The sequence below is a fragment of the Thermobia domestica genome, chromosome 10, assembly GCF_964235325.1.
Source record: "Thermobia domestica chromosome 10, izTheDome1.hap1.1, whole genome shotgun sequence".
Classification (NCBI taxonomy): domain Eukaryota; kingdom Metazoa; phylum Arthropoda; class Insecta; order Zygentoma; family Lepismatidae; genus Thermobia; species Thermobia domestica.
In genome coordinates this window covers 37,820,666-37,844,694 of record NC_137463.1, presented here as the reverse complement: position 1 = coordinate 37,844,694, position 24,029 = coordinate 37,820,666, and the positions used below count along the sequence as shown (strand labels likewise).

Genomic DNA, 24,029 nt, shown 5'->3' with positions numbered 1-24,029 from the left:
TCCGAGCAGGCCGGTAAAAAATTGGCCAGTTGGTAACCCTACTGCTTGATCATGTTTTGTTTTAAACATGCCATTTCCCTTTCATTCAAATATTTCTAGGCGAACAATCATAGGCTTATCAATAATACGTATATTTGATAAAGTGTGGTTATCTTTATTCGTTTATCTTATCAACTTTTACCATATAAAATCAGTAAGTAACCTGATCAACTGTTGTTTTAGAAGCGGCATATACCTTCCATGCACGTATTCAGTTCAATTCAATAAGTGTGGAGTTTGTATCTGGCAACATTGTGAAAAGTTTAAAAACATTTGACTGTAATGAGACGTAGTAGTTCTGCAGAAGCTATCGTAAAGGTTGAAGTCATGTGTACCGGTAACATTTGTAATTTTTGAAGACATTCAGTCAATTTGTATGGTTTTGGTCTTGTTTGTAGAATGATATAGTAATGTGTGATGTTTAATGGAAAATAGACAAAATATAGAAAGTTGTGGTTTGATTCTTAAACACAAATTGCTTTTATAGACTGTAACAATAGGATTCCACTAGTTTAGGGCAAACTACGGATATACTGACCAAAGAATATGGGTAAAATCTAACCAATCCAATTTGTCAATTCGGAAATCCAGGCTGAATCGATTTTGCAAAGTGAGATCGAATAATGTTTCTCTTTGTTTCTTTGATAATAAACCGGTGAGTTACTTAAACGATGAAGATATTTTCTTATAAAACTAATGTTTTACGAACTAATATCAAGAAACTACGATTTTAACATTAATATGTATATATATTACAGGTCCTATGAACATTCCTATACTGCGATCCATTTATTTCGTGGGAAAATGGAGAAAGAAACAAACATGGAGTCAATTCTTGTCTTCTATTGGTGAAAAATGTGGACCAGTAGCATGCTTATCCGTGTTAAATCAGATAGTAATTATTGTGAATGGAGAAGAGGCCATTAAAGAAATCCTTCTTCATGAGAATGCTTTAGGACGAGTTGGCGTTCCAATTGAGAACTATCTTTATCAAGGAGGAGGAGGTATGTACTTTTTCAAATCTATTATTTCTATATTAAATTATTATTTTTAAAAAAAAGAAAAACTTAAATATTTTTGCTCACACCAAAAAAACTTTGTTTCACTTCTTCAATTAGCTATGAAGTTGAAGGATGAAACGTATAGCGATCGAGTGGACTTACACAGCTAAATAAAATGTTATGGATGAATGTAAATTCCCTTGTGTAGGTTACGAGAAAATAGTGAAATAATCCTTACTTCTAAACTCTTCTTTCTTAACTGCTGGACTTCGCACTTACATTGATATTTACTAGGGTTGGCCAAATTTTTGCGGAATCGGAAATCTCACTTTCCGGATTTCGAAAAAATTCTGGAATTCCGAACAATCAGGAATTTATAAAATTCCGGAATTCAGAAAAATTCCGAATTTCGAAAACAATCCGAATTTTTTAATTCTGGCATTTTTTCCGAAATTCAAATTTTCCCGAATTCCGAATTTTTCCGATTTTACTTTCTGGATACCAGAAAGTAAAAATTCCGGAATTGGCCATCCCTAGTACTTACTGTATGTTAATTCCCATTATTATATCTAAACTCATTTGACTTTTCATAAACATGTCTTTCTCAATTCTTGGATTTTCCACAATGTTTTGTCATTTATTATACTATGATTCTCATTGTTATCTTTAAGTTTTCTCTTGTCTTAAATATAAAATGAAATGAAATGAAATCTTTGAGTTTTACGTCCCACGATTATGACGGTTAGGCTAAAGGAGACGGTGATGCTGAGAAATAGTAGTAAGGGCCTGACTTGGCCTAACTCTCGATTATCCAATTTTGGGTCTCCATGGACCATAACGAATGAATCAGGGATGCTTTGGCACCGGCATTGCGTCACCTATTGAAATTTTGCTTATGCTTATTCAGGAGCCGCACGTTGGTGTAAATGAATCAGAGGTACCTTGGCCCTGCTATGACGTCATTGAATTGGGAGTATTGGATCAGAGGTCATGATGATTCTTTAAAATTTCTAAAAATATGATCTTGATGATTCATTACGTTATGAAATAGTACAGGTTTACGAATGTTTTCGTTCCCTTTTATGGCATAAAATTTGGAGATTGTTATATTTTGATGAGATGGACTAACACGGGTGCAAATGAAATCTTTAGTTTTACGTCCCACGATTATGCCGGTTAGGCTAAAGGCCCATACAGCAGAAGTGAACGCTCTACCACTGAGCCACCGCACCTCTACTGGTATGAATGAATTAGAGGTAGTTGGTTCGAGCTAATATGTTCGTTTGACGTCACTGAACTGGGATTTTTTTTTTTTAGCTTGGAGCTTATGATGGCTTGTTTCGTTCCCTTTTATGGGTATAAAATTACCAAAACAAGGTTTGATTTCTTTCTTGATGACCTATTACATTATGAATTAGTAGACCCCAGTAATAGTACAAATTAGTATTAATATGAAACTTGAAAACTTTGGAGTTCCTTTGTGGCTAACCGGTTAGCGTATGCGTCTTTAACGTGGGAGACCAGGGTTCGATTCCCGGAAGGAGCTCATGCGGTTCGGATTTCACGTTAATTAGTAGGTTCTATTTTTGCTGCTGAACTTTGGGAGGAATACTTGATTTTTGGTTGTTATCCCTTTGATGAGATGAACTAACACTGGTGCAAATGAAATCTTTAGTTTTACGTCCCAGGATTAGGTTAAAGGAGATGGTGACGATGAGAAAGGAATGAAAAAAAAATTGGAGCATAATGTTGCTCACCACAAAATTACTTTCGCGGGGTTTGAACCATGGACCCCATACAACAGAGGTGAACGCTCTACCACTGAGTCACCACGTCCCTTACTGGTGCGAATGAAGTAGAGGTATTTGGTTTGAGGTAATGTGTTTGTTTGACGTCGGGGTGACCCTATTTTACTTTTGGGACCCCACATGGACCATAATGAATGAGTTAGAGATGCTTTGGCCCGGGATTGCATTACCTATTGTAATTTCCGGCGGGAGCTCATGTGGTTCGGATTCCACGTTAATCAGTAGGTCCACGTCTCATATAGCCTTGCTGCTGAAAGGGACGCTAAACTAAAATCAACTCAACAACTCAACTTATTGTAATTTTGCTTATGTTTTCTCAGGGGCAGGGATCACTCAGGACACATAAGATCACCTTAATTCACATCAGGAGTTGGGGAGGGGGGTACAGGACCTCGTTCCCTTTGATGATTATCGATTTTGGAGCCTTATTACGTTATATGGAGTCGTATTTAAAATTATTTTCTTAAATTTGATAAGTACTTTGTGATCCACTTTGTTCCGTTTCAGGGGTGAACATGGATATCTTGCAATCGTACCGAGTTCGATTCTTGGTGCTAGTTTAGGAAATGTTGAATTTAACGTCCCCAGCGAAAAACGATGGTGATGAGAAATGATAGGACGAAACAGGAGAAAACATGTTTCCTTTTAGAGGTACAAAATTGCCAAAATATAAACGTAAGCAATACGTTGTAGGCCTACCAAGTGTTTGATCTTTTGGCCCAATTTATCCTCTTGGATGAGGCCCTATTACCTTATATAGTTATATGGACGTATACAGGGGTTCATTACCTTTTATAAGATATGGGTATATTTGTGAACCCTTTTAAAATTTGGGTGGAGTACTTTGGCCCACACCCTTCAATTTTGGAAATTGCCCAATTTAAACATTTGGTATAATAGTATAGGCTCTAATATATATTATTATAAATTTGGCTGGTCCACCTCGTTTCTTTTAGGGGCACAAAATTACCAAATTTTACTGCAACCACGTGTTTGGTATTTTGGCTCATTTTATTAACTTGGATGAGGTCCTACTACCTTATATAGTTATATGGACGTATACAGATGTACATTTCCTATTATAACACATAGGTACATTTGTGCACCCCTTTAAAATTTGGGAGGAGTACCATAGCCCACCCCTTAAATTTTGGAAATTTTCCAGTTTAAGCATTCGGTATTATACTACTGGACTCTAATATGTATCATGATAAATTTGGGTGGTTCACTTCGTTCCGTTTTAGGGGTACAAAATTGCCAAAATATAAACATAAGCAATATGATGTACCACGTGTTTGGTTTTTTGATCCAATTTATCCTCTTGGATGAGGACCTATTACCTTATATGGTTATATGGTCATGTATAGGGGTCTATTCCCTATCATAAGATATAGGTACATTTGTGCATCCCTTGAAATTTTTGGGAATGGTACCTCGGCCCACCCCTTAAATTTTAGAAATTGCCCAACCACGTGTTTGGTTTTTGGCTCAATTTATTCCCTTGGATGAGGTCCTAATACCTTATATGGTTATATGGTCATGTATAGGGGTCCATTCCCTTTCATAAGACATAGGTACATTTGTTCACCCCTTGAAAAATTTGGGAGGGGCACCTTGGCCCACCCCTTAAATTTTGGAAATCGCCCAATTTAAACATTTGGTATAATAGTATAGAACCCTAATATAGATCACTATAATACCCTATGCACTCCTCTTAAGCTTTTTGATAAGAGAGAACCACGATACTTTAAGGTTACCTTCTTGGTCTTGGTGTTAGTTCGTGTAATTTATATCTTAAATAACATTGACGGTTTAGTTAAAATCATCTCAAAATATTTTAGTCAAAATTTTTCAGAGAGTGCAAAGAGGGAATTGTTTCACGGTTAACCGCCAAACGTTATCCGGTTTTTAACTATTCGATTAAAAATTATCGGTTTTTAACTATTCGATTAACAAATAAACGGTTTTTAACTATTCGATTAAATTTTGAGTCCACTAATTTCCAGTTATTACAAAAGTTCAAGTGAAAATTTGAAACTAAATTTTTTCGAACTCAAATTTTTCAAATCAAAAATATTCAAACTGAAATTTTCGAATTAGAAACATCAAACTAAACTTTTCGAACAAAAAAAGTTGAAATCAATATTTTCGAATTCAAATTTTCAAACAAAAGAAATCAAACTGAAATTTTCGAATTATAAACATCGAACCAAAATTTGAAATAAAACTTTTCGAATTCAACTTTTTAAACCAAACAATTTCACACTGAATTATTTTGAACTAGAAATTCTAAACTAAAATTTTCGAATCAAAACATTTCAAACCAGTTTTAGAACTAGAAAGTTGAAACTAAAATTTTCGAATTCAAATTTTTTGAAACCAATCAGTTTCACACTGAAAATTTTGAACTAGAAATTTTAAGCTAAAATTTTTCGAAAAAATGGAATCAAAATTTTCGAACCAAAACATTTCAATCCAAATGTTAGAACTAGAAAGTGGAAACTAAAATTTTTCGAATTAAAAGTTTCAACCTGTTTTCGAACTAAAAAAAATTTATAACGAAATTTTCAAATCAAATTTTTGGACCTAGAATTTCAAACCAAAATTGTCGAACTGAAAGTTAAAGTTTCGAACAAAAGAAATAATTCGAAATTTTCAAACAAACTTCTTGAAAATATTTAACCATAGCCGTTTACTGATTTTAAAATTTTAATTGTCTTGAAGAAATATTTGGGACTAAGTTTTGAGAGATGAACCGTTTGGTAAGCCATAGCCAGACCGAGACATTGATATTGCTTGAAATGAAGTTTAATCAAGCTTTATTTCATCAGACAGTACTAACTTACGATCCGTTTTAGTGCATTTTTCGTTTCAGATCAACGGCCAGCCATAATCGGACTTTTTTTTTCGTATCATCATGAAAGCACGCCAAGCTTCTTCTGGTCATAGCCGCTACGCTACGTAAAAACCCGAATCTCTACCACAGAACAACCATAAACGCATATTTCAAGACCTTGAATCGAACCTGGGACCATTTGAAGAAAAGATTACTTACCACAGCGATTCTCCTCTGATGAGATCAAGAAACCTTAAAATCAATCACGCTTGGTACTCCTTAGAACAAAACAAAACAAAACGTTAATATGTTCAACAGGTTGACATTAAACATCTACCGTTCCCTCTCTCCCTCTCCTGTAATAACAAAGTACAACTCAAGATAGGTTGAATTGTTGGATTTCGTAATGAAAACAAATGCGACTTCCTGTGGCAAGGTCGGTTAAGATGATTTCTGCAAGTGTCAGCATCAGCTGTACGATAACGTTTCATGGAAAGACTGACGAATGAAGTTTACGCACTGTTGTGAAACAGCGATCCTTAATAGTAGAACGGCACAACACTGGTATCGTATGTCAGGGAAGAAATCAAACTAACATCACAAACACGTTTTCAAGAAATCCTATTGCAGAACACGAAGCAAACTGAGCTTTGAATGATGTCGCAAAACAAATCTGCAAATGCTGCATTCTTTACCGGTGACAAAACTGAATGATTTCAAATGCAAAATCAAGATTTCTTTAAATTGAAAGTTGATCAGTTTACAGTATAATATTGTTTCAAGAGATTGGCTGGGTCGATTGATCTCATCAGAGGAGAATCGCTGTGGTAAGTAATCTTTTCTTCAAATGGTCCCAGGTTCGATTCAAGGTCTTGAAATATGCGTTTATGGTTGTTCTGTGGTAGAGATTCGGGTTTTTACGTAGCGTAGCGGCTATGACCAGAAGAAGCTTGGCGTGCTTTCATGATGATACGAAAAAAAAAGTCCGATTATGGCTGGCCGTTGATCTGAAACGAAAAATGCACTAAAACGGATCGTAAGTTAGTACTGTCTGATGAAATAAAGCTTGATTAAACTTCATTTCAAGCAATATCAATGTCTCGGTCTGGCTATGGCTTACCAAACGGTTCATCTCTCAAAACTTAGTCCCAAATATTTCTTCAAGACAATTAAAATTTTAAAATCAGTAAACGGCTATGGTTAAATATTTTCAAGAAGTTTGTTTGAAAATTTCGAATTATTTCTTTTGTTCGAAACTTTAACTTTCAGTTCGACAATTTTGGTTTGAAATTCTAGGTCCAAAAATTTGATTTGAAAACTTCGTTATAAATTTTTTTTTAGTTCGAAAACAGGTTGAAACTTTTAATTCGAAAAATTTTAGTTTCCACTTTCTAGTTCTAACATTTGGATTGAAATGTTTTGGTTCGAAAATTTTGATTCCATTTTTTCGAAAAATTTTAGCTTAAAATTTCTAGTTCAAAATTTTCAGTGTGAAACTGATTGGTTTCAAAAAATTTGAATTCGAAAATTTTAGTTTCAACTTTCTAGTTGTAAAACTGGTTTGAAATGTTTTGATTCGAAAATTTTAGTTTAGAATTTCTAGTTCAAAATAATTCAGTGTGAAATTGTTTGGTTTAAAAAGTTGAATTCGAAAAGTTTTATTTCAAATTTTGGTTCGATGTTTATAATTCGAAAATTTCAGTTTGATTTCTTTTGTTTGAAAATTTGAATTCGAAAATATTGATTTCAACTTTTTTTGTTCGAAAAGTTTAGTTTGATGTTTCTAATTCGAAAATTTCAGTTTGAATATTTTTGATTTGAAAAATTTGAGTTCGAAAAAATTTAGTTTCAAATTTTCACTTGAACTTTTGTAATAACTGGAAATTAGTGGACTCAAAATTTAATCGAATAGTTAAAAACCGTTTATTTGTTAATCGAATAGTTAAAAACCGATAATTTTTAATCGAATAGTTAAAAACCGGATAACGTTTGGCGGTTAACCGTGAAACAATTCCCTCTTTGCACTCTCTGAAAAATTTTGACTAAAATATTTTGAGATGATTTTAACTAAACCGTCAATGTTATTTAAGATATAAATTACACGAACTAACACCAAGACCAAGAAGGTAACCTTAAAGTATCGTGGTTCTCTCTTATCAAAAAGCTTAAGAGGAGTGCATAGGGTATTATAGTGATCTATATTAGGGTTCTATACTATTATACCAAATGTTTAAATTGGGCGATTTCCAAAATTTAAGGGGTGGGCCAAGGTGCCCCTCCCAAATTTTTCAAGGGGTGCACAAATGTACCTATGTCTTATGAAAGGGAATGGACCCCTATACATGACCATATAACCATATAAGGTATTAGGACCTCATCCAAGGGAATAAATTGAGCCAAAAACCAAACACGTGGTTGGGCAATTTCTAAAATTTAAGGGGTGGGCCAAGGTACCATTCCCAAAAATTTCAAGGGATGCACAAATGTACCTATATCTTATGATAGGGAATAGACCCCTATACATGACCATATAACCATATAAGGTAATAGGTCCTCATCGAAGAGGATAAATTGGATCAAAAAACCAAACACGTGGTACAACATATTGCTTATGTTTATATTTTGGCAATTTTGTACCCCTAAAACGGAACGAAGTGAACCACCCAAATTTATCATGATACATATTAGAGTCCAGTAGTATAATACCGAATGCTTAAACTGGAAAATTTCCAAAATTTAAGGGGTGGGCTATGGTACTCCTCCCAAATTTTAAAGGGGTGCACAAATGTACCTATGTGTTATAATAGGAAATGTACATCTGTATACGTCCATATAACTATATAAGGTAGTAGGACCTCATCCAAGTTAATAAAATGAGCCAAAATACCAAACACGTGGTTGCAGTAAAATTTGGTAATTTTGTGCCCCTAAAAGAAACGAGGTGGACCAGCCAAATTTATAATAATATATATTAGAGCCTATACTATTATACCAAATGTTTAAATTGGGCAATTTCCAAAATTGAAGGGTGTGGGCCAAAGTACTCCACCCAAATTTTAAAAGGGTTCACAAATATACCCATATCTTATAAAAGGTAATGAACCCCTGTATACGTCCATATAACTATATAAGGTAATAGGGCCTCATCCAAGAGGATAAATTGGGCCAAAAGATCAAACACTTGGTAGGCCTACAACGTATTGCTTACGTTTATATTTTGGCAATTTTGTACCTCTAAAAGGAAACATGTTTTCTCCTGTTTCGTCCTATCATTTCTCATCACCATCGTTTTTCGCTGGGGACGTTAAATTCAACATTTCCTAAACTAGCACCAAGAATCGAACTCGGTACGATTGCAAGATATCCATGTTCACCCCTGAAACGGAACAAAGTGGATCACAAAGTACTTATCAAATTTAAGAAAATAATTTTAAATACGCCTCCATATAACGTAATAAGGCTCCAAAATCGATAATCATCAAAGGGAACGAGGTCCTGTACCCCCCTCCCCAACTCCTGATGTGAATTAAGGTGATCTTATGTGTCCTGAGTGATCCCTGCCCCTGAGAAAACATAAGCAAAATTACAATAAGTTGAGTTGTTGAGTTGATTTTAGTTTAGCGTCCCTTTCAGCAGCAAGGCTATATGAGACGTGGACCTACTGATTAACGTGGAATCCGAACCACATGAGCTCCCGCCGGAAATTACAATAGGTAATGCAATCCCGGGCCAAAGCATCTCTAACTCATTCATTATGGTCCATGTGGGGTCCCAAAAGTAAAATAGGGTCACCCCGACGTCAAACAAACACATTACCTCAAACCAAATACCTCTACTTCATTCGCACCAGTAAGGGACGTGGTGACTCAGTGGTAGAGCGTTCACCTCTGTTGTATGGGGTCCATGGTTCAAACCCCGCGAAAGTAATTTTGTGGTGAGCAACATTATGCTCCAATTTTTTTTTCATTCCTTTCTCATCGTCACCATCTCCTTTAACCTAATCCTGGGACGTAAAACTAAAGATTTCATTTGCACCAGTGTTAGTTCATCTCATCAAAGGGATAACAACCAAAAATCAAGTATTCCTCCCAAAGTTCAGCAGCAAAAATAGAACCTACTAATTAACGTGAAATCCGAACCGCATGAGCTCCTTCCGGGAATCGAACCCTGGTCTCCCACGTTAAAGACGCATACGCTAACCGGTTAGCCACAAAGGAACTCCAAAGTTTTCAAGTTTCATATTAATACTAATTTATACTATTACTGGGGTCTACTAATTCATAATGTAATAGGTCATCAAGAAAGAAATCAAACCTTGTTTTGGTAATTTTATACCCATAAAAGGGAACGAAACAAGCCATCATAAGCTCCAAGCTAAAAAAAAAAATCCCAGTTCAGTGACGTCAAACGAACATATTAGCTCGAACCAACTACCTCTAATTCATTCATACCAGTAGAGGTGCGGTGGCTCAGTGGTAGAGCGTTCACTTCTGCTGTATGGGCCTTTAGCCTAACCGGCATAATCGTGGGACGTAAAACTAAAGATTTCATTTGCACCCGTGTTAGTCCATCTCATCAAAATATAACAATCTCCAAATTTTATGCCATAAAAGGGAACGAAAACATTCGTAAACCTGTACTATTTCATAACGTAATGAATCATCAAGATCATATTTTTAGTAATTTTAAAGAATCTTCATGACCTCTGATCCAATACTCCCAATTCAATGACGTCATAGCAGGGCCAAGGTACCTCTGATTCATTTACACCAACGTGCGGCTCCTGAATAAGCATAAGCAAAATTTCAATAGGTGACGCAATGCCGGTGCCAAAGCATCCCTGATTCATTCGTTATGGTCCATGGAGACCCAAAATTGGATAATCGAGAGTTAGGCCAAGTCAGGCCCTTACTACTGAAATGAGTGAAATGGTGGAATGAATAAAGTGGGAGGAAACGGGAGAACCCCGAAAAAGCCACGCGCACGGTGTTTTTCCACCACAAAGCTCACTTGGCGGGAGCATGTTTTGAACCAGGGACCCCAAGCACCGGAAGTGAACGCTCTACCACTGAGCCACCGAGCCTTCTCTGTTCTCCATTGCGTGATCCACCAATGCAACATTCAAATCGATACACGCCTGGAAACGAAGAGCAACGTTGTCACAAGTAGCTTCACAGACCCCTACTGATATTCTATGAAACTCTTCTGTGATAGCTTCCGGTAGTTCGGGCAAATTGAGTAAGTGGTGTTGATACACTTTTCCTTTTAAAATACCCCACAGGAAAAAGTCAGGTCGTGGTAAATCGGGAGATCGAGCTGGCCACTCCTCAGACCCACGTCGACCGATTCAGCACACAACGCACACGCTTTTCCAGATTCGCCATTCCGTCTGGCTTACATTAACGATTATAAGTCCAGTGACCGCTGCCCTCACTCTTAGGCTACACAGTGTTGCCATATCAAAATTTTTGTCTAGAATTACAAATACTACATGAGTTAAACATCATTTTCGTAATTATGGTCCATCCTGTATATACGAATTTCAGTCTGAAAGATGAAGTTAGGAACCATATGATGGTTAGGAAAGAATGCCAATGGTGCTGAAATTTAGGTACGTTTAATTTGGTATTGAGACTTGTCATTTAAAATAGCTACATACTTGCTCCAGCGTTCCTTCTTACTGACTTACAACTGAAGAAAAAAGGATGGTGTAGTTCAGCAAGATACCATAATGAGGCGTTCGAACTTCCTGAGAGTCAATATTGCCCACAGTAACACGTGGGAACTGAAGGTCATTTGTTGTGTTTATAACACGAGAGTGATTCAGAAAGTAATGCCTCCAATGTGATTACTTTATTTGTGTTTAACAGATAGCACCGATACGAATATCAGTGGAAAGTTTGCAAAGTAGGTACAAATGGTTGTATCATTTTTCAATATAGTCCCCATTTAGGGCAACACACTTGCGCCATCACGAAACAAGGTTTCTCGAGCCGTCGGCGAAGAATTGTAGTGGCTGCTAGCGATATCATTGCAGAACTGTTGCTTCAACTTTCGCGTCAGAACTGTAGCGATTGCCCTTAAGGTGATCTTTACGTCTGAAGAAGAACCAAAATTATAGGGCGCAAGATCCGGACTATAGGAAGGATGAAGCAGAATGTCAACAACACTTTGCTAGCAGATGGTACAACTTTGAACTTTTTGGCGGAGGAGAGGACGTGTGGCGGTACTCCATCGGCAGTGATGAGCGTTTCTGGACGCACAACCTTCCGCAGTCAGAAATTCGATGGCAACCTGCTGTGTCAACCAGACGTCACCACTGGTTGCCATGGATTGCTCCATTACTCTGGAATGAGAAAAGATAGGAAGGCGAAACAAGTGACACTCTATAGCTTAAACATTAGTAAACTGATGATAAACAGTTCAGAATGTTTGCAGTACTATTGGCCAAGTAGTGAGCGTAGGGACTTTATTTTCTGAATCACCCTCGTAGATATTTTAAATGAATGTTTGTTTGTAGCTTCATCGTAATGGATTAAAAAAAAACGTTAAAGTACCTTCTTTTTCAGGATTAACATTTTTAAATGGTCCTAAATGGAAAATTCACCGAAGATCTACCCAAAGATGGTTGAAAGATTTAGGTTTTGGGACCAAAAATATGGAGACTCAAATCGTTGAGGAGGCAAAGGAATTTGTTTCGCATCTTAAGAAGCGTAGTAGTATTGCAGGAAGTCATGGCATTGATATGAAATTTGCATTTTACGCGCCTATAACAAACGTCATATGGAGAATGATTACTAGTGCAACTTTTAATTATGACGATCCATTAGTAAACGTCATGCTTAAATGTATAAATAGATTTAACGATTCGTTAAGTGGTCTTATATTGCTTTTTGTGTGTCCACCATTAAGATACGTTTTCCCTGAAGCTACAGGCTACAATGCTATGACAAATTTGAGAGATACATTTGGATCTTATATGAAGGTATGTTGGCTCAATTAATTAACTGTTACTTACTTAATAGAAAAATCTGTTCACTAAAATCCTAACTTACTATGGGTAAAGAATGATAATTATCTCTGGTAATTTGCAAGTAATGCCAAAGTGGATGAAGGTAAAATAAGCACTATATAATTATTATAACTAGTAGCAGAAATGTCCTATCTTCGCACAGGATGAATACGATGCAATGGACAACCTCTGTCCAGAAAGTTCGCTGAATAACGTCATACTGCTCACAGTCGTAAAAGTATGTCACTGACGCATCTTGCACCGGACAACTCAAAACGTGTCAGAGCAAGTTTTCTAGCGGTGGAGCTGCGAATTCACATATCGTGTGTGAACAGCCCATAGTAGAGTGAAGGTGTAGTCCGTGCGAATATGCTGTTCTGTTTCAAACTTGAAAATAAGCTAAATAGACTAATGATTGCTGACAATAGTTTACGAAGAATGTGCTGTCACCTTGCAGTATGTTTGTGAGTAGTTCAAACGTTTATGAGAAGTATGCAGCATCGTAGAAGACGTTCCCCGAATTGGCCGTCCTGCAACTGCACGCACCTCGGATAACCTTCAGAACATGAAGGATCTTTTCCCCAGGATCGTCATGTAACAGTGTGAATGATAGCGTAGGAAGGGGAAACTGGTCGTGAGACGGCCCACCTCATACTGACCCAACATTTAGATAAACGCAAGCTTTGCTTCCGATTCAAGCGTCAAATTATGAAGTGGCGTTGTTCAGGGCCGCATAAAAAAAGAGAGTGCAAAAGACAATGTTTGTGTTGCTCTTCGACTCTGATGTTTTATCCATAAAGTATTCGTTCATGAGGGCACCAAGTACCGCTATATACGTGGAAATACTTAATCAAATCCTGAGAAAGATCAAGCAGATACGTCCCCAGTACACCAAGCAAGACAAGTGGAACCTGCTTAAGGATAAATGTCCCGTTACACATTGCCTTTCTGATTCAGCAGTTTCTATCCAACAGGGGAGTTGTCGCTCAATCCTCCACGCTACTCCCCAGATTTGTCTCCCCTGGACATTTTCATGTTCCTCAAACTAAAATCAGTCTCGACATGCCAGATGTTTTTGGGCATTTAGGACATCTAACGTACTGTAACGATCCAGCTGAAGACCATCCCTAAAGATGAATATGCCAGGAATTTCCAGGATTTGTACAACCGTTTCCAGAAGTGCATTACCATCATGGGACATTACTCCGAAGAACAACAATAACTGCTGTTTCAGGAAAGACAATCTATTTTAAATATAGACATGTTCAGCGAACTTTCTGGACAGAGGTTGTATATAAAATCAGAAATTTGAATATTGAACATTTTTTCCCTTTCTCTTCAAATTCGGGATCTTCCAGTATGGTGGTCCGCGATGCCTTAGTGGTAGAGCGTTCACCTCTGATGCGTGGGGTCCCTGATTCGATCCCAGCTGGGCTTTCTAGTAGACAAACACCGTGTGCGTGGGTTTCCTCGGGGTTACCCCGTTTCCCTCCACTTTCTTCATTCGACAATTTTATTCATTTCTCATCAACACCTTCTGTTTTAGCCCATCTGGCATAATCGTGGGACTAAAACTCAAACATTTTACTTCATTTCATTTATTTCAAAATGTTGAATCACATTTTTCTTTTTATTTTAAATAAAGAGTTGTTATACTGAATTTCAAATTCCCAATTTAAGTGAATCCTCACGTTCGGCACTTCCTGAATAAAGGCTGAGAAATGACCATAGAATACCATAGAATACCATACTTATTATTGAATGTTTCAAAGTAAAGTCTCTACACTATCACAAAAATTCACATAATCTAAAATTTAGATGCGGCTGTAGTTAAATTTACATTTAAGTTGCACCATCCGGTCATGACGTAATGTCACGTTGTATTAGTCCAGTTTGCAAACACAACTTTATTGATTAAAAAAGAGCGATTTACTTACGCTACGAAACATAGCTGAGCGAGCGTCAGCGAACGAAGGGGGTTAGAAGCTACGCAAGGTTGCTCGTGTTTTTCGCATTTGCCCTGATGATAATATCACGTAACATTAAGTCACGCTTGGGTGGTGCAATTCAATGTAAATCTAACCAAACGATTTAGAGGTAACTAGAATTACAATAACGTAAGTAGGACGGATGTGGGAATCCTCATCTGCAGTACCTTATTGTTGGTTCTATGATCATGGTATGAGTTTTTTTTTTAATAAACGAGAACAAAGTTGCAAGGTATAATATTTCATGCCCGAAAAAATGTATTAAATCATAAGTATTCATGGCAGATTGCTATTATTTTTCAAATCATGGATTGCAACCTTAGATCTATGCTGAGAACATCTCCGTGTTACCGCGCTGCGTGTACAATTATTTAAGTCCACTGTTTGACTGATGGGCGGAACATGTTGACACTTTTCTCAGTTCAGTGACAGACTGTACTCACGACACTATTCTTGTTCCTGCGATAGGCCATTGTCTATGGCTGCACAAAAAGAAAGAACAAGAAAGGAATGAAGAAAATAATAAAAATGTCAATTCAGGAACTTTATTGCCGTACTGTTTAAGAGAAACTAAAACTTAAGCTGGGTTGTCATTTTTCAAGAATCTTGTTAGCTGTCATTAAAAAATCTCGAAACCCTACAATATTTCTCCATGTAAGCATAGTCTTGAAAGGAATATAACACTTTGTTTTCATCTTGCAAGGAGTCAAACCATGTACAACTTTCAGGGTCGTCTTGCTTGCTACCTGCTATCGCCCTCCCACTGACATAAAGGAAAAACAGTTTCGTCGCTTCCGAAACAACTGATTCTTTTAGACGGGGAGAAGAAGCGCATCTTTTAGACGGGGAGGAGAAGCGCACCAAAATACTCGTTCTTAATGACGAGGTTCACTACTTTTTCACTAGAGTGCAGTGCTGCATGAGTGGAGATACCTTTCTTGTTTCAGCAACTGTAATGAATAAACACTAAACAGAAAGATCGGGTTGCAAGATTTTTTTTTTATAACAGTTACAAGATTCTTGTAAAATAACAACCCAGCTTTAGTCAAAAACTATTATGTTTTTATGTGATATGTAAGTGACAAGCTTACGTTTCTAAGTATAAGTTTAATCTTCAAACATACCTAAAATATCATTAAATACAAGAAATCTAATGTACCTAGGTAATTGTTGTAATAAGCAACATTGAACTCTTCTTACTGGAGAATATTGATGTTATCAACTCTTCTGAGATTAGAAATGAACTACACTGAGAAAAAATGTAGGTGGCGTATTTGAAAAGGTAGGTTACATGCGTAATTCCTGTAGTTTTTGGACTTAATGTACAGCAGACGAATAACTGGAAACGACATGTTTTATGATATTTTCCGTATAAGTGTTCCATCTATACGTACTTTCCGTCTGAAACAATATAGGCTGTCAGGATCTCACATACAAATGATCGCATATAACATATAGCTGAGGAATGTAAAATAAGTGTAGAGGAAGGTTACCAAAGAGCACGCACTTAATATTCATTTTCAAATAGCTCCGAAAGTAATGAAGCAAAAATTATATAAATTGTACAAAATTTTAATTGAAGTTTAGGCTACATTGTAAGAAATAGAAAAGTTTACTACTAGATGTAGAAATGGAGATATACGTTAAAAAGTTAAAAAAAAAACTCAAATGCGTACTCTTAAGGACCAGTGTCCCAAAGAGTGCGTTTTGCGGTCCCTAAGAGGGCTCTTTTAACACCTATCATACTTGAAACCTAAACCCCTTCGTAAACTTTTATTTACGCTAAGGTTTGATTCCAATTATTCGTATACAGGCGATTCTAAACTATTTTGCTTTTGCTTCCAACAATATCTTGATTACACGTCCATGTGGTTTTAAAGAATATATTATGAACGTACACGAAATTAAAGAAAATCTTCGTTTAGTTTCACCCACAAATTATGATTTTTATGAGTAAAATTAATGATGATTTTTTTTTTAAATTCTTAGTTCGTGATTTCATTACATTATTCCACCAACTGGAAAAAAATCCTGAACAACACCTTTAGTGTATGTCTTTTTTAATTCTTAATTCGTGGTTTCATTAAAATCGTAATCGAAGCCATATTTCACTCAGCATCTTCCTCCAGAACACTTCCAGAATCTTTATTTTGATCATTTCCTCACTTCTTAGGACAGCATCATCATACCATGAAAGGCAATGGCAAACTACCATGGACCAAAGGCCTACCTTCAGGCAGAACACCACATCATCATTGTAATTTAAGAAATTTTGTGAATTTAAAATACTTCTTATATATGATTTACAGTTGGTGCTTGAATCGAAGACAAACAATTACAAATAATTCTACAATCCATTCAAACATCATATTACACTCCGAGAGTAACTGATGAGAATAACCACAGTCTGTACAATGAATGCCGCTATCCACACACATTATCAAAGAAATTCTCCCAAAGAGTACGTGCGCGTTCTTTGGTAACTCACTAACGCGCACTCTTTGGGAAACAGCAGCCAACTCGAGTAAAATTCATCCAAGTGGCTGCACATGCAAGACCCCCAAAACAAAGCCATGGTAAACAATTCAATCTGAATTCATGTTTTCTACCATGCAACAAAGGTAGTGTAGTTAACTGCTATATCAAAATAATTTCTTAACTAAGGGTGTTAAAATATTACATCAAGAATTCAAAAAAGTTATTTTTAGCTGTATTTTCTGTTTGCAGCGATCCGTTAACTTCCCTTTCCTTCGTATCAACTCTAATACAAAGACGCATCAAACAGCGTAGCAATAACAATTCTGTGTGTTACCACTTCAGGGTAATTGGCACTGCGCGCTCTTAGGGCGTGCGTGCTCTTTGGTAACCCTCCTCTATGCATGTGATATACGGAAAACTGATAGATGTCAGACATCCTGCAAGCATGATGTAACATCTAAGAGCAGTGCGTATGTAGCATATGGATAATCTATGACCCATACTGATTTCTGTAGTAAGCACGAGGATTCCGTATATTTGTACAATATACCGCTGTCCGGAGCACGGATTTTTCTCAGTGTAGAAGTTCATAAAATAAGCGACAAATCAGCATAAATACCTTATGTATTATTATTTTCTCAACAAAATTGAAACGAATCGAACTATCTATGTAGATTTTAACAGGGTACAGAGATTCATTATCCTCCTACTCCAAACAAAAATTGAGAAAAATTTTCAAAAAATATTGACGAAAAAGCAGTTTGGCTTCGGAGGCAGATTTTTGCTAGTTTGAACATAATGTGTATACTGCGACTATCTGGATATTATCTTCTGAGTATAACACGGTACCAATGGTTAGAAATATTTTCTACTTAATTTTTAACCTCTTCAAGTTATTCTTTCGAATATGAATTTAAACTCCACAGTGTAGTTCGTTTCAGAATATAATTCATTACTGTTTATATTTAGTTTCAAATTGAATATTAAGATGTTCTATAGAGGGTGACCCGTAATTATATATATGATGATTAAAAGACGCGGTAAAGAAACTAACATGAACGAGAACATGACTTGAACATAAATACATTACTCTCATACTTATTCTTACAAGAATTTTACTCTGTTCTGCTCGACACGGTCCAAATCGATACATGCCTAGAAAAGAAGACCAATGTTGTTACAAATAGCTTGACAAACCTGTACTGGTATCCTGTGGAACTTTTTTTGTGATAGCTTCTCGTAGTTCGGCAAAATTGCATATATGATGTTGATATACTTTGTCCTTTAAAATACACCATAAGAAAAACTCTGATGGTATCAAATCGGGAGATCGAGCTGGCCACTCAACAGACCCACGTCGATAAATCCAGCGGTTCGGGAATATTTCGTCCAGCCACACTCGCACTGGTATGGTATAGTGACCGTGAACATTGGCATCTCAGGCTACATAGTGTTACCCTATCGGAACTTTTGTCCCGAATTACAAACACTAGAGTCAGTCAAGCGTCATATAAATAATTATGTTGGGCTACCTTGCAGGTTGGTTTTAAATTAGGTTTTAGTAGACTTGTTAACGAAATTCATTATTGTTACTCAAAAATATGTCTAATCTTAAATACAGTTTTGTTATCTTCAAATTCCAGAAGGAAATTGCACAGCGGAAGGATACACTGGATGAAAATAACCCCAGAGATCTGATTGACTGCTTATTAATTGAACAATCAAAGGAAAAATCTATAACAGTAGGAGGTAAATGATTAATTAAACTTTGTATACTCTTCTCGAATGTTAAAATATTTAGTTGTAATATTGTTGATGTTTGAATGAAAATTAGAATTTGAATTTGTAATTGATTATAATAAAAGTCATTTAAAAGGTTCTTCTGGTTCATCTTAAAAAGTATCCTCATAGGTTTTTAGTCAGTTACCTCATAAGTATTTGATTACTTTGTATCACAGTAAAGGAGCCTCATAGATGTTTTAATTCTTTCGTATCACTGTGAAGTAGCCTCATAAATTTTTGATTATCACTGTGAAGTAGCCTAATAGATATTTGATTCTTTTGTACGACTGTGAAGTACCCTCATAGAATTTTGATTCTTTTCTATAACAGTCAAGTAGCCTCATAGATGTTCTAATTCTTTCGTATCACTGTGAAGTAACCTAATAGATTTTTGATTCTTTTGTGTCACTGTGAGGTAGTCTCATAGATTTTTGATTCTTTTGTATTACTATGAAGTAGCCTTATATATTTTTGATTCTTTCTTGTAACTGTGAAGTAGCCTCATAGGTTTTACATGGCAAGTCTTCAAAATTCAGAAAGATTGCTGGATGCTTATCCCAACACTAATCATGAACTGACAAATCGCAACTCTTAAAAAATGTAATAAATTTAGAAAACATGAGCCAGGCAACAATTGCAAAGTGCCAGTTGAAATCTTAAAACAAGCCGTGAAAATTAGGAGTGTTGCCAATTTGAAAGATCGATTAATGAACGTTTGGTGCACATTAGAAGCAGTCCTAAATTCATACTGATTAAATATAGAAAAAAAATAAGCATACCATTGGCTTTTTGGGGAAAATTTGCTATTAAAATGAGGTTTCATATAACATGGTTTTCATTTTTCGAAACTTCACTTTAATTCAAAATGGTGAATTTCAAGATGACTGCCGTCAAGGATACCCTTACCGTATTACTTCCCTCTAGGCATAATATGTATAACCGAAGCTTTCATCCACTTATTATCATTAATACGCTGGTTAAAAGCGGAGGTAAGGGACTTACGCACATAGTAAGTATAAACAATTAATATGTCTGTAACTTTTTCCCAAATGAGCGTATCTTAAAACTAACTTTCCCCATTGTCTTCCTGATTAAATTCTAGCTCGAAATTATGTATCATATTATTCTATTCCCATTTTAGAAACTTGACCTTAATTCAAAATGGCGGATTTCAAGATGGCTGCCTTCAAGGTCATACCTATTATACGTCTTTCCCCTTCGTTTACAAAGGGTAGTAATCGACTTCTGCAGTAATCTCTAATAACCACATCACAACTCTTAAAAATTAATTAAAAAATAGAAAACATTCACCATGGCAAAAAATGTCTGTCATCACAAATAATGAATGCATGTCCTCTATCAGCAAAAGAAATTTCATTGAAATTGGAGCCGGACAATTGGGTGATGTCCCTTGTTAGATAAGTACCTCATTAAATTAAAGAAATCGTTTTCAACGGATGCGAGGATCGCAATATCATTTACAATTATTTGATATCTCAAACTGTTCAGGAGATACGATAAAAATGTTTATATTTAAAACATTGCTTAAAAGTATACAATTCCGAGAACTTATTGCAATTACACTTACTAAAAAGTATTGTTTCAATTTTATAGAAGCAAAATAAATCAAAAATTGTTTTAAAAATTCTCAAAAATACGCCACTTTTAAAAATAAAAACTTTTACATTCTTTTTTTCATATTTCAGGAATGGTTTGATATATCAAATTGCTGATAAACGGCGTTGTTATCTTTATATCTGTCGGAAATCACATATTTAATTGGAATTGATACCTATCTGAACACTTTTTCGAAATAATGTCCTTTCAAGAGAGTTAAATTTTGAGCTCATTGTAACTTTGTTGTTAGTTGTTGGAAATACGTCATATGATGACCGTGTTGTTAGACCGTAAGTTACTGTCGATGTTTACTACCCTGTCTGTTTCATTTGCGTCATTATTGTTGTACAAACCCTTCAAAATGTGGTTGTCTTTTATGTTTGTCCTGAAGTTGCAACGCTGCATAACAAGTGTAGTATTGTATGTTGTTAGTTCCCATGGAGATTTGAAATATGTATTAATTTGATTTAGTGGCATTTGAAAAATACATTTTTATGTTGAATTGGCAACATTGTTAGACTTGTGCTATTCCAAAGATATGCCTAACAATATCCCCCAGGCGATATTTGCATGATAGAAAATTTCATCCCTTTTTTCCATTAGTTTAAAAGTTACAAGGTCATCAAGATATATCAGATAGTATCAAATATCCCACCCTGTATATATTGTATAATTCTGTCTCTTAGGGTATTGCTAAGAATGATACACGGGAAATTTTGGACTTTCCGAATTATCTTTTATTATAAAAAATATTCATACACAAAGCAGTAATGAAAACCATAGTTCAAATATAATTTTCTCTCGGATAGTTTTGGTTTGATGGTGAGTCTGTGCAAACCCAGTGCTCAAGAGTTCTAAGGTGACAGGATTTAAGGCTCTTGCAGCCAAGGAATGTGTATAAGTACCTCTCAGAGACCAGGCATTTTAGAGAATAGTGAAATCAGTGTCCTAGCAAAAGAAACTCCCAGAGACGAGAAGTCGTAGAGAGTGGTATGGATAATGGATCTCTAAGAGACCAGACCTCGTAGAGAGTGAAGGTGATGATCAATCATTGGAGGTTGATACCTTCTGCGGTGTTTTGGCTCCTGTTATCCAGAAATGTTATTCACTTCATCAATCTTCGTTGCTTGACGACGATTGACGATGTGTTCTCCGTGGGTATATATCTGTACTACAACTTCGTAACTCTGCTACACATTTAGTCTTCGTAATCTGCATAGCGTTATGTGTACACGTACTTTGTGAGACTTTATATATCGTGGCAGTGAATAAAAAGAAATTGAGTGTATTAACACGCTGTTGTGTCCACGTCCACAATACGTTGGTACTGTCTTTTAGAGGGCAATGACGTACAAGATGTCGAAAAACAATATCCCACACATACATTAAAAGCAATCTTTTAGGAAATTCTGTAGGCCAGGGAATTATCGGTAGTCGTCGTTCCTCGAAGAAAGCTCTGGTCAGGTATTGTCCTGCTGAAATATTGTGTGGAAAGTTATAAGGATGACTATGATTCCGGCGTCTAGATCTTCCCTGATGTAATGGTCACTTCTGTATTTTTACTTTATTAAACATGTAAGAGGAAAAATCCCGATGTATCTTGATTACTTAAACTATCTTATTGTAAAAAAAAAAATAACATTTTTTCCCGTACACTTTAGGATTTATGCTTCCCTAAATGTTATTGCACTAGCATTTCTTACTATATGCGTTTTATAAGTAATAGCGTGATGTCGAAACTAAAATTTACGTCCGTAATCAATTCTTAAGATACCTGCCTTTGACATAATCATACACTAAAAATTTGGATATTTCTTCTGCTAACTTATTAAATGTACTTAATATACGAAAGCTGTAAATGTAGTGTTATTTCGCAATGCATGGAGAAATGGTTAAATAGGTCATGTGTTGATGAAACGAAGTCATGCTGACACATCCCCTGTATTATTTAGCAATTGAGAAGGATATCCTGAATTAATATTTTCGATTGTGAAGCAGTCGTGCTATGAATTTGTAGCTGTCGACAGGATTCAGTAAGTTTCTCCTATATTGATAATATAGTACAGATCTTAGCATTGAATGAACGCTTATTAATTCATATGGTAATGATATATCTGAAGCTGGTCATTATGTCATCATAGATGTTGAAATTGTCCTTTTGTTTCTGTTATTGCAACGTTGTATATACACTATATTAAGGAAACAAACCACACCAATCAGAAGAATGTTAAAATCCGATAAAGGTCTGAAAACCATCAAATATGCATAGTAATAATTGCATTTGAGTAGAAGATATATAAGTTGGTATGTTATTTTCTTGTCGTGAACATAACCACAGTCCAAACGAGTACGTGATATAATGAATGTTTGTCACGTGTTAGGTAGCATAAATAATCTTTCAACTTCACGTCTCATGCTTCAAGCTTAGAAGGAAATTGAATTTCAACCTCATCATAGCGATACATTGTGCTATCATGATAGTTCTAACCATGTAGCGATAAAGTGAAGTGTAATTGATTATACTATCTGCCTCTAATATGATGGTAATATAATATGGCTGGCAAATTTCGAGTAACCGTTTCATTGTATTTTCGCTAGAGGTGAGTCATAACCTCTTACCGGCCCATTGGTGGTGTACACAGTGGAGGCCAATGGTTCCACAATAGTCGTAATCCTCATTGTTTGGGCGACGCACTGGAAAGCTCCTAGTCAGAATTGTTCTAATCACTGCAAGTGATATGACTGTAACTACGACTGTAATGAGAGCCACCATCACCTCTCATGTAAGCAAAGGAATAAATTGTTGAAGGGATGTTAATGTCATAGCGTAATGTCATGTCACAGCTATTTTCGGTAAGTGAGGGGATCGCGTTCCCTTGCGTTCCCCCGCATTTTTACCCCTGATTATACCTGATACTTCGTCATCACTGAGGTCTATTCAGTGGTGCACGGAGAGTGGCGATGTAAATAGGGAGCTATAATTTTTAGAGATAAGAACTGTTTCTAAATTGGATACATCGATGACCGTTTTACTGTTTATAGAGTTGAAAAGGGTTAGGAAAATTCTACGTATATCTTGATATTCTGGCATTGAAACAATAAGCTACACAAGATATTCCCCTCTGGTCTACATTCAGAATGGTGTAACTAATTCATCGTACCATTTTTACCATAGTCAATTATGTCCTCTTAGTGTATCTATATTCTTTGACGGACTCCATCTTCCAGTAGGATAATACACCAACACATGTCAACTTAGCAGTTCAGAGTACTCTACTCGGTATATGACTTCTACCCTTGTCTGCTAAATCTTAAACCTAAACCTTATCGAACTTAATGGATCCAATAATGACTATTGCACACGTACAATGTCTGCAGCAAAAATCGCAGATCAGACCCTCAGATATGCAACTGCTGCTTGTATGACCGTTCGAAGTAATTACGCGTACTACTAAAGTAAGCACCATT

General features: G+C 36.0%; 1 protein-coding gene across 1 annotated transcript in view; it reads left to right on the top strand.

Moving 5' to 3' along the window:
• Positions 1–802: 802 nt before the first annotated feature.
• LOC145661436 (methyl farnesoate epoxidase-like) overlaps positions 803–24,029 on the top strand; it is a 41,687-nt gene continuing 18,460 nt past the window's right edge. The window contains exons 1-3 of the mRNA XM_081726742.1: positions 803–1,043; positions 12,254–12,669; positions 18,806–18,911. Coding sequence (XP_081582868.1) covers positions 803–1,043; positions 12,254–12,669; positions 18,806–18,911 — 763 coding nt within the window. The remainder of the gene's footprint in view (positions 1,044–12,253; positions 12,670–18,805; positions 18,912–24,029) is intronic.